Here is a 12,743-nt window from a genome sequence, read left to right as displayed (position 1 = left end):
TGCACAGCACAGCATTGTGGGAGCGGCACATAGACACTAGGGGTCATAATTGACCTCTAGTTTCTATGCTGTGCTATGGGAGAGACGTCATGACGTCTCTCCCATAGATCAGAGGAGCGGCGCCGGCGGCCGGAGATGGAGATGGAGGTAAGCAGCGGTCGAGAATCAGGAGCGGGGATGGTGAGTATTAATTTTTTTTTTTTTTGTGTAAGCGGCACAAACGGGGGCACAAGTCTACAGGAGACACATGCGGGGGCACAAGTCTACAAAGGGCATACCTGACCACGCCCCTTTATGAAGCTACGCCCCTATTTTCGCCCGGGGCGCCACAAGAGCTAGAACCGGCCCTGCTTAGTACATCTGGGGTTTCTAAAAAAAAAAAGGTAAAGTTGATTCAATATTCTATTCTAAAGTGTGGGTCAGTTGCATATTTGCGACGGTTTAGGTTGACAAATTAGTAAACCTGCCACTTAAGATGGGTACACACTAGGCAATATATCGGCCGTTCGAGGGAATGGACGAAATATGTCTGTGAATGACGCTGTTCACAGTCATATCGGGGGTTCACATCCGCCGATGGCCTCGCCATATTTCGTCTGTTTCCTCGAACGGCCGATATATTGTCTAGTGTGTACCCAGCTTAAGCGGCAGGTTTGCCAATATTTCTTCAGGTACTGTACAAATGTTGCCACACTCGTCCATCTTGCTGCTCGGCCGAATGGGTACACGCGTCATGCCCATGTATTCCTACGTACTTAGACGCAGAGCACGTCTTTGGTACGGGCACATTTGCCGCGCCTAGATTGCCGTGGATACGCCAAGCTGCAGGATGGATGAGCGTGGCTACATCTGTATATTAGCGCATGTGGCTGTGTGTATGAGTGGTCCGCTGACCCCCGTACCCTTACTGCTTGGGGCTGACTCGTCTAGCGGCCAATTGGTAAGCGTGTATATGGGTCTGCTGAAGTCTCGGTCAGGTGTATATAGGGGGTCATTCCGAGTTGATCGCTCACTGGCGATTTTTGCAGCACAGCGATCAGGTTAAAAAAAAACGGCAAAACTGCGTATATGCGTATGCACCGCAATGCGCAGGCGTGACATACGGGTACAAAGAGGTTCGGTGCTGGGCGATGGATTTAGCGAAGAATCCATTCGCACAGCCAAACGCAAGGTGATTGACAGAAAGAGGGCGTTTGTGGGTGTCAACTGACCGTTTTCAGGGAGTGTTTGGAAAAATGCAGGCGTGTCCAACCTTTTGCAGGGCGGGTGTCTGACGTCAATTCCGGGACCGGACAGGCTGAAGTGAACACAAGGGCTGAGTAAGTCCAGAGTTACTCAGAAACTGCAAAAAACTTTTTCGTCTCGCTGGGCTGCACACGCGTTCCCACACTTGCAAAGCGAAAATACACTCCCCTGTGGGCGGCGACTATGCGTTTGCATAGCTGCTAAAAGTAGCTAGTGAGCTATCAACTTGGAATGACCCCCATAGTCTTAGCATATATACAGTATAGCCTTAGTGTATATACCCGCCAAATGTCAGTTTCTTCCTATCACACAGGACCATGATTGCTATCAGATGAGCAGTGACCTGAGTGTAACTGAATTTGGGGGAATTCTCTTTGGAGAATGCAAAACTGAGAGAGGGCGTGTGGCCGGAAATGCACGGTTGGAAGAACACATAAATACACCCGTTTTCAAACGCACATTTTGCACCTGCAGTAGTATAGGGCTAGTGGAAGTGTGCACCGGTAATGATTACGGGGGTCAAACCCCATATAGACAGGGGACGGAGGCAAGCAAGGATGCACCCAACTATGAAAACCGTGGCAAATCATCTTGTTAGAAATTGTAAATCTGAAACGGTAACGATGCTTTGCATCGCAGTACTAGTGTGTCGGCATGTCGCTGTCCCCTTCTACTTGTCAACATACGATAAGGTAACTGCATCCCAATAATTTAATACTGGTATATTAAAGTCAGCAAATAATTCTGCCTGCAGTAACTGCTGCATGATAATCTAGCAAGCATATCGGGGGCTGCAAAGGAATCCTGAAACTAATGACGACTCAGTAATGTTATATGGAATGACTCCTTATGAACCTCTAGATACCAGGCAGCAGTCAGTTCCCGGAATGGACAGTCGCTTCATTGGCGCAGTATTAGATTCATATGAATGAGTCAGCGTCGTAAAGAAATGTATAATTGCAAGTACTCTTATCCTTCTTCCAAAGTCAATGCCATTACGAAAATTAATTGGGAACCTTTTCAAGATTGCGGTGCAGGCCTGAGAGTGATGGAGGAGTTGGAGTGCAAAGGGCTGGAATAACTAACACACACTCGTACAGATACAGAAGTGTGTGGATGTACAATGCAAAAGCCATTGCTTCCTGCAGTGTGACATAGGGCCTGTCCTTCTTCTGCGTCGCTTTCAGCAGCTTGCCTGTCTGTGAGTATATGCACACTGCCTACATACTCCTTCCCTTGGCAGGTGCAGTGTCTCTGTCCAGTGGCGTAAGTTCGTCACAGTTGCCCGGAGGCAAGTTCATACCAGTTGCCCCCCCCCCCCCTTATATTTAGATAAGTGTGTGTGTGTGTGTGTGTGTGTGTGTGTGTGTGTGTGTGTGTGTGTGTGTGTGTAGAGTGTTCTGAATTTTTTTTATATACTGTATATATACATATTTCATTGTCTTTTATTTTAAATCACACATTTCTTAGCAGTCATACCCAGGATTAGAACCCACTGACAGCAGACACTTTACTGATGGAGCTATTTGCTCCAGTACAGGAAGCATGAGAATTCTAACTATATGAAGTTATGTGTAATTGTCAGAGAAGTAACTTCATATAGTGAAAAGATAGCGGCAGCCATCAATTAACTTACTTCAATGGTGTCACAGAATGGGGGGAGAAGAGCCCTCTTTCAGAGCAGAAGCCCGGCGGCAGATGACTCCGTTGCCTCCCAGAGTTCTGCCTCTGTCTCTATCTGACCATGGACTCCTATGTCTGGCGCTTGCTCCGACAGGCACGGCACACAGACAAGCACAGCACATATCAGGCGCGGCACACAGACAGGTGCGGCACACAGACAGACATAGCAAACCAGCAAGCCCAGCACACACACAAGCCCAGCAAACACACAAGCTCAGCACACTGACAGGCACAGCACTCGGGCAGACAAAGCACACAGACCGGTGCGGCACACAGACAGACATAGCAAACCAGAAAGCCCAGCACACACGCAAGCCCAGCACACTGACAGGCACAGCACTTGGGCAGGCAAAACAGACAGGCAGAGCACACAGAGAGGCGTAGCACACAGACAGACATGGCACACAGAGAGGCAGAGCACACACACAGGCGTAGCACACTGACAGGCACAGCACACTGACAGGCAGAGCACACACACAGGCGTAGCACACTGACAGGCACAGCACACTGACAGGCACAGCACACACACAGGCGTAGCACACTGACAGGCACAGCACACACACAGGTGTAGCACACTGACAGGCAGAGCACACACACAGGCGTAGCACACTGACAGGCACAGCACACACACAGGCGTAGCACACTGACAGGCAGAGCACACACACAGGCAGAGCACACACACAAGCGCAGCACACAGTGAGGCACGGCACACAGACAGGCGCAGCGCACAGACAGGCACAAACACAAGTGCAGCACACAGGAAGGCAGAGCACACACACAAGCGCAGCGCACAGGCAGGTGCGGCATAACCATATGTGTGTAGTTTGTATGTTCTCTTTATGTAATATTTTTTTGACTTCGACAAACCTCATGTGCCTAATGGGAAATTGGCCACTGGGTATTTCACTGTTATTTCAGATAAATGACACATTAACACCTGGACATTCTTTTAAAGATTTTTGTTTAAAAAATCAAATTTCAGCCAAAATTTTCCATCCAGATTATGTGGGAGAAAAGGGACACCCCTCCACCCAACGGCGAGTCTGCGCCGCCACAACACCGCATTGCCGACCCGCGATGCCCCTGCCTGTCAGTCAGGTTACAGGCATTCGTGTCAATGCGATTGCATTCTCCCAGCCGTACACGTGCAGAACAGGACCTGCGCGTGCACACTGGCCGCAAAATCGTGAGAATGTGGTGGCATCGCATTAGCAATGCAGCCTGAATCAGGTTCATAGGCCGGGATGTACATCCCACCACCGATTGCATGCAGAGCAGTGTTTATTAACGCCGTATGCATGAAGATTTGTGATTATTTACACAAAGGACAGACCTGGGAGCCCTATTGCTCATGCACAGCCATCGGCCAGCTGCGGCGGACACAGGGAGGATTCCTATTGGATCCATCTCAGGAACTAATGTGGAAAGATGCTATAGATGCCGTAGCCTATCAGGTACAAGCTCTGGAAAGTTCCTCTGTACCTTGACACATATGGGGAATGCGGTCAGACCTCCGAATATGTCAGTTTTTGGAGATTCCACCGCATTTTCCCACCTGTACTATCCAGCCCATTATATTTTATAGGTTAAACTATTATGTACAAAATAATACTCAAAATAATACAAAGATAATATACAAAAATAATACAAAAACTGCATGGATACATTTTTGTAGATGCAACATTAATTTTAATAAGAAATGTGAACCTTTGGTGTTTGGTTAGAGGATAAAACAGCTGGGACACTTATTTGTGATAAGGTTGTATATGGGAAGAATAGTATTTTACGGTTGTAAAGTGGCTCTTGTAAACTTATTTTTTTTTTCTAAATATTTAATATGTGGTAAGGTTTGGACTCCCTAGGCTGAGGAGGAAGATTGGGGCTCATCCTTTGCATATACATCAAGACTGTGGAGGATGAGTCCCACTCGTCCAACACAGCGACGGTTGTAGAAAAAAATAAAACTAAATGACCTTCTCTCCACTAGTACTACTGACGATTGGTGGAGAGCTGGATTATAGGGCAGGCAAGATGACTTTATTGTTGCACAGCTTTTGTCTAATATGTTTAACAGAACAAACATATTCAGTGGTCCCTTTACTAAGCCTTGGCCCTTTACTAAGCCTTGGATGGAGATAAAGTACCAGCCAATCAGCTCTCAACTGTCATGTTACAGGCTGGGTTTGAAAAATGATAGTTAGGAGCTGATTGGCTGTTACTTTACCTCTGTCCACTTTATCTCCATCCAAGGCTTAGTAAATTGACCTTAAATCTTATTAGTGATATTAGTGGAAGAGTGCGGACGAGACAACCATGCTTGTAATTTTAACTTTCAGTGACGCAGTATAGTATAGATGTGTGTGTGTGTTCTGAAAAAAATGTATATACTGTATACATTTAATTGTCTTTTATTTTAAATTACACATTTCTTAGCAGTCATACCCAGCATTAGAACCCATGACCTGTTACACTGACAGCAGACACTTTACTGATGGAGCTATTTGCTCCTGTACAGGAAGCATGAGAATTCTAACTATATGAAGTTACGTGTAATTGTCAGAGAAGTAACTTCATATAGTTAAAAGTTTCATATTTCCTATACAGGAGCAAATATCTTCATCAGTAAGGTGTCTGCTTCCAGTGTAATAGGTTGTGGGTTCTAATCCTGGGTGTGACACTTGTAAAATGTGTATAATAAAGAGGGTGTGATTTGTAAGGTGCATAGACCAGTGAGGAAGTCAGCCACTGAAAAGATAGCGGCAGCTACTGTATCAATTAACTTAATTCAATGGTGTTACAGAATAGGAGGAGAGGTGCCCCCCTTTAGAGCAGGAGCCCGGCGGCAGATGACTCCGTTGCCTCCCAGAGTTCTGCCTCTGGTCACACGGCTCCATAGAACTGCAGGCAAATATGGACGAGATCGTCCAAATTGGCCTGCATGCACAGCCGACGGGGCACCAGCGATGAACGAGCGTGGGGCTGTGCATCGTTCATCGCTGGTGACTCCACACTGCACGATATGAACGTTATCTCATTCATTAATTAACGAGATCGTTCATTTCGTGCAGTGATGTCGGCCAGTGTGTAGGGCCTATTACATACAGTACCTGCCCAAGTACAATTCCAAAATGGAATCCAGGCAAAATAAAAGACTTTATCAGAATATAACTACTATAAATATTAATTCCCAGAATTGTTCTACTGAGTAGTTCTTTTGAGGTTTAATATTTGATTTATTGCATACCTCCCAACATGAACCTCTCCAGGAGGGACAGAATGCTCTGCTCCTGGACTTCCCTCTTAATGTATGATTGCCCTCACCTGTGGTGAAACACCTTTCTCATCCATTAACCTGTTCAACACAGGTGTCGGCAATCATAAATTAAGAGGAAAGTCCAGGAGCAGAGCATTGTGTCCCTCCTGGAGAGGGTCGTGTTGGGAGGTATGATTTACTGTGTGACAAGTGTGTTACCCTAAATCCACAGATTACCATTCCAATCATAGTCCACAAGGATCGTTAAGTATGAAAAGAAAGAAAATTGTGAAAAACTCATATCGACCTTTTGACCTGTCGACCTAGTACATGTCGACCTAGAGACCCTGTCGACCTAGAAACCCTGTCAACCTAGTTACTGTCGACCAATAGTGGTTGACCTAGATAGTGTCGATGTAGTTACTGTCGACCTAGAGACCGGATCCCCTGTGGAACCACTGCCACAAATACAAACGTGAGCGGTCAATTTTCTGCAGGGCATTTTAAACATAATCAATGGGCAATGCTGGTCTCCACTCAGGCAGCCACTTAATGCTCCAGAGTAAAGGTTGCCAACCGCAGCTCTCCTATCATACAGAAAAAAGAATCTGCTTTGCCATACAAATCCATAATTATTTCTGCATTGTCCTGTACAGACTGACTCCATATAAAACCTTCATACCCATGCTGTGTTTGGTAATGTCTTCTTCAGGCTGCGGAAGAGGAACCCATTTGGCAGTGTCAGGTTCGGTTTGTGACATTTATGGGCGTTGGGAAAGACCCTCACACCTTCGCAGTGATCGTTGATGTCGGACAGCAGTGCTTCCAATGCACAGTATTCTGGTGCGAGCCAGACGCTGGAAACGTATCTGAGGCAGTGCAGGCCGCCTGTGTGGTGAGTATTGGTCTATTAGATTTTTATTACTAGGGAAGAAGGAGTAGATCAGATTAAGGGGCCTAGGACCTCAATCAGAGATGCACGCAGATCGTTGCACCCGCAGCAAGATCTGCGTCCATTTCCTCACATGCTGGGGGACGCACAGCGCAGGCCAAGGCCGTCCAGCATGTGTATTGTGCCACCCCGTGATGCGTCGGCAATTTAATTGCGGACACATAGATTTAAGGTCAACCCCTGCCTGAGCAGCCTGGCGTCATTTCTTTGCTCAGAGCGGCTGCGTGGGACATCACGCAGCCGCCCTGAAAACAGTCCGCACATGCCTGCATTGTCCGGACCGTGCCCACAAAACACAGCAACGACACCCCCAACAGCCGCCACTGTCAGTCACCTTGCGGCTTCATCGCCGCAAGGTGAAGGGTTGCGCACAGGTCACGGTGCACCTGCACAGACTCTCTGATTGCAGCCACTGCGTACAGATGCGCGGCTGCGTTTGGGTCTGAATGACCTCCCGTAGTCATCAGTGCACTGTCCATAGCTTACAGTAGCTTTGCAAAATTGTGGTATGAAAATAATCAAAATGTGGAACAGTGATTAGCATACCTCCCAACATGACCCTCTCCAGGAGGGACACAATGCTCTGCTTCTGGACTTTCCTCTTAATTTAGGATTGCCGGCACCTGTGTTGAACAGGTTCATGGATAAGAAAGGTGTTTCAGCACAGGTGATGGTAATCATAAATTAAGAGGGAAGTCCAGGAGCAGAGCATTCTGTCCCTCCTGGAGAGAGTCATGTTGGGAGGTATGGATTAGACCACAGGTTCTCAAACTCGGTCCTCAGGACCCCACACGGTGCATGTTTTGCAGGTCTCCTCACAGAATCACAAGTGAAATAATTAACTCCACCTGTGGACCTTTTAAAATGTGTCAGTGAGTAATTAATACACCTGTGCACCTGCTGGGTGACCTGCAAAACATGCACTGTGTGGGGTCCTGAGGACCGAGTTTGAGAACCACTGGATTAGACTGTATACTGTATATATCACACTCCAGTGCAGGTTTATATAACGCTTTGTCCTACTAAAGCATTAAAGACAGTGACAATTCGCATAATAACAAATATACAGACTTTTGCTTTTAGTTCAATGTCTTGAAATTCAAATACCGGTAAATGAAAAAAAAAATATATTTATATGGCCATTTTGGGTAGATATTGTATAATGGGTCTAATTCATGTCTGTCCGCAATTGCAAGTGCGATTCTGTGGGCTATGAAATTGGTAATGTTAGCAAGTAAAGCTGGCATCCATGAATTAAAAGGGAACACCCACCGGAGCCATCTCAAACTCATTCGCAACTGCGTACACACTTGCAGCCTATACGCCATAAAGGATAACATCGATTGCTAGGGTTGCCCTGTGGCTAATCAGGCTGGACGCGGCAGCTGACTGTATATACAAGCCGTGGAAATGGCAATAACACGTCAGCGTTTTTTGACGACACTCCCCGATAACTCTCCATTAACACTTTCAAACGATCACTTCCTGTCAATCACTTTCCCATGAAATCCTCATTGCTAACGGGTTGGTAGCAGCACCTTGATGCATGTGCAGTCTTCCGATAATCGATGTGTTGCATGAACAGCGGCCAGTGCGTACATGCATGAATTATGCCCAATGTGCGTGAGTACAGCATAAAATGTGTGATAATGATATTGGAATGTGAGAAGAGTGGATGTTGAAAACTGGGCTCAGCACAGAAGTGAGTAAACCCTCACCAGCACAAGAGTGAGTAAACCCTCACCAGCACAAGAGTGAGTAAACCCTCACCAGCACAAGAGTGAGTAAACCCTCACCAGCACAGGAGTGAGTAAACCCTCACCAGCACAGGAGTGAGTAAACCCTCACCAGCACAAGAGTGAGTAAACCCTCACCAGCACAGTAGTGAGTAAACCCTCACCAGCACATGAGTGAGTAAACTCTCACCAGCACAGTAGTGAGTAAACCCTCACCAGCACAAGAGTGAGTAAGTAAACCCTCACCAGCACAAGAGTGAGTAAACCCTCACCAGCACAGGAGTGAGTGAACCTCACCAGCACAGGAGTGAGTAAACCCTCACCAGCACAGGAGTGAGTAAACCCTCAACGGCACAGGAGTGAGTAAACCCTCAACGGCACAGGAGTGAGTAAACCCTCAACGGCACAGGAGTGAGTAAACCCTCAATGGCACAGGAGTGAGTAAACCCTCAACGGCACAGGAGTGAGTAAACCCTCACCAGCACAGGTGTGAGTAAACCCTCACCAGCACAGGAGTGAGTAAACCCTCACCAGCACAGGAGTGAGTAAACCCTCACCAGCACAGGAGTGAGTAAACCCTCACCAGCACAGGAGTGAGTAAACCCTCACCAGTGAAATGTGCCAGAATTCTAATCATGCATATTTGGATTTTTCATTTCAGGTCCAGTATCAAAAATGTGTGGTAGCCTCGTCATCACGGATGAAGTCAAGAGGCGGAACTGGAAAATCCCTCCTGAAAATAAAGAGGACTGCGTCTGTGGACTCCCCAATTTCTCCTTTCAACTCGGCAGGTCACACACTTCAGAAAAACGGGGGGACGAGTAGAAGAAGAGGAGTCATGGCTTTCTTTGAAACGTTTAAGCAGAAACACGTCAGGCATGCCCCTTAAACTAGGCTCGTTACCCAGGACAGATCCGCCTTTTTAATCACTTGTTTTATAGATATTTTAGACAGTTTGTTTGTTGTTTACTGTAATTTCACAACTAACTACTTTATTATATCTACTTAACTCTGGGACAATCCAGGTGCTGAAACCTTATCGTGCTGCCGGTAACGCGTGTTTGGGGAGAATATAGAATACTGTGAGTTTATTGAATACTGTGTTGCAATGATGGATACTGCAGTGTAGCAACCAATCAGATATTCACTTTTAACACTCTCTTGTAGACAGACTAGTGTAATCTGAATATTGATTGGTTGATGTGGGCCACAGAACATTATTGATTTTGCTCTTTGCAGTGTTAATAAATAAGCTCCAGTATTTTAGGGCAACTGTAGAGAATGATACTAACATGCATAAGGGGAGACGTATCAAGACTTGGGGAGAGATAAAGTGGAGAAGTTGGCCAAAGCACCCAATAGCTCCTAAGGGGTATATTTAGTAAAAGTCGATTTTGATTGGGTTTGCATTGATTTTAGATTGATAGTAATCGATCTAAATCAGCGTGTTTCCAGGGGTAAAACACACATTTACTAACATTTAAAAATGAATATATAAAAAAACATCTGTTAGTAAATGTGTGTTTAGCCCTGGAAACCCAACATCGATTGAGATCGATTTTCATCGACCTAAAATTGATGAAAACGATTAAACTCGACCTTTAGTAAATAAACCTCTATCACTGTGAAACTTTGCTAGATAAAGACAGTTAAAAGCTGATTGGATGCTTTGGAAAACTATTTTACTTTGGGGTCTCTTTACTAAGCCTTGGATGGAGATAAAGTGAAGAGAGATAAAGTACCAGCCAATCAGCTCCTGTCATGTTACAGGATCTCTCCCATAATGTCTTGCGTTCCTTCTTACCAACAGGTAGTCTTTTGCTGTGTTCCTTTGTCATGTACAGCATAGAATATTGTGTTATTGAATGTTTTTGCGCCTTTCCCAGTTAGTATAGTGTACCTGGCCCGTATACACAGTGGGAGCGGCCATTTTGTGGGATTAACCACTGCAGACTCGTGAAGGCTGCTCAAACAATAGATCAGTAGATGGCGGGCTTCTCTTTGGCGACTCGCAGCATTAGTTACCAAGGTGCGCGCCACTTTTAGCGTCATAACAGCATCTAAAAACATCTGTTGCTGGCGGGAAAATGTGCTATGGCTGATCTGGAGAAGTGCATGGACACTATCAACACTGTGCACAACCGGCATCTGCTACTTTGTGAGGAAATATGGTCGATCGCTAAGATGTTCTGACCTTAAAGTAGACGATCCAAAATCTGGCCAACCCTGACCTCGTGCCTAATGAAGTGAAGTTCATGCCTCAATGACGTCACTATTTCCAAGTAATAGTCTGCATTTACTGTAGATGAAAATGGGTCAAACCTATAAAATGGCTGCCTACAGTGTAGATGACTTTCCTTATATGCTGTCAAAAACTAGCTGAGCACAGTGGTGGTCGGCTTAAGGTGGGGTACTTATTACTCGGGCCAGGGCTTGCTGGAGGGGCCTGGCTTGTACCTGCATCAGCTGCTAAGGGGGGGACATTGCCTCCCTTTTGCAGCACTGCTGAGGAGGACAAATGTCCTCTTGTGTAACCGCTGCCCCCTGTGTGGTTGTCACTACCTGTGCAGATGCCAGCATCGCTTTGCGGCACTAGGATTCTTCTTTTTCTTTTTGGAGGGGGCGTGACCATGTCCCCTGGATTTGCCCATGCCCCCTTCAGTACCTGAACCCTTGTCCAATCTCGGCAGGCTGTTTGTGCATGGGGTTAAGGTCCAATAAAGGGGAAGTAGTGACGGGATCAACAGTCTCTATGTTGACAGTGACTATGTCAATCCTGGAATGCAGTCGCCAGCATGTCGACAAAGTTGACATGCTACATTACAGCATGCTAACCAGATTAGCAGTACAACTTTAAACATGCTGCTTTACCAGCCATTTTATAGCTGTAATGCCAATCTTGTTAACATGCTCTAAGTAGCAAGTCAGCTGTGTCAAAATGCCGACACCTGTATTCTGGGAATGACACAGTCACTGTCGACGTAGTGACCGATGACCCCACATGACCATCCTCACTGAACAGCTGTCGAGCTGAAAATGGACTGTCACTGGTGTAAGAAGTAGTAAATGTAAGATAAAGTCATGTTAATAAATATATATAGTGAAGAATAGTAAATGCAACTGTTGTTTAATCCCTGCTTGATAATCAAAAAGCAGGAGCTGCATTGTAATATATGGTTTCCTTGTACATATGTAATAGCACCACTAGTTTCTCAGTGGGCTTGTTCTTAATAAATTTTGGGGCAGTATACTAAAAAAAAAATATATTCTTGATTATTACTTTTCTTTTAATATTTCAAAACCCATCTCGGAGCGCAATGTGAATTATTAAACAATAACTTTACCTAAAGGTCAACACACCTGATCACTGTGTTATAATAAGCATGGAGAAGTGTACTGCAGAGCAAAATAAAACAGCAAAAGTGGCAATGTGTATAATCCAAGAATAAACCGTTGTCCTATATTTGTATGTGCGTCTTTGAAAGGTGTTGAAAATGTTTCTGTTTCCGTGTTTTTGTGAGGTGTCTTCCTAGTGTCGGACCAAAAACCTGTAGGAAGACAGCAGAGGCCCGAGCCGAGTGTGGCCACATCATAGGGACGACCTGTATCTTGTTCTATTATATTGCTAGTTTTTTTTTTTTTTACCTTACGTGTGAAGATTACCGATGATACATGGGAAACTTTGGGACAGCCGATTGCTATGGTGAAGGAGAAAACGCAGGACGAAGCATGGGGACAAAATAAGTTGAATCTGGGAATGGTTTCAACTGAAACAGTGTCTGGTCTTTAGTGCTGTGTATGTCATGTCTGTGTTTCATGGCACTGTAAAATGTAGTTTAGTGCAGTGCGTGTGCTTGTCTCTCTATGTGCAGTA

At 45.6% G+C, this 12,743-nt stretch overlaps 1 protein-coding gene across 1 annotated transcript in view; it reads left to right on the top strand.

Annotated features, from left to right (window-relative positions):
• Positions 1-12,332, top strand: part of APBB3 (amyloid beta precursor protein binding family B member 3) — an 84,726-nt gene extending 72,394 nt beyond the window's left edge. Inside the window, exons 11-12 of the mRNA XM_063928769.1 lie at positions 6,894-7,076; positions 9,531-12,332. Coding sequence (XP_063784839.1) covers positions 6,894-7,076; positions 9,531-9,758 — 411 coding nt within the window. The 3' untranslated portion in view covers positions 9,759-12,332. The remainder of the gene's footprint in view (positions 1-6,893; positions 7,077-9,530) is intronic.
• Positions 12,333-12,743: the final 411 nt, after the last annotated feature.

Source organism: Pseudophryne corroboree, chromosome 6 (genome assembly GCF_028390025.1).
Source record: "Pseudophryne corroboree isolate aPseCor3 chromosome 6, aPseCor3.hap2, whole genome shotgun sequence".
Lineage (NCBI taxonomy): Eukaryota > Metazoa > Chordata > Amphibia > Anura > Myobatrachidae > Pseudophryne > Pseudophryne corroboree.
Note: the sequence above shows the minus strand (reverse complement) of the source record. Positions and strands in the feature narration are given on the sequence as shown.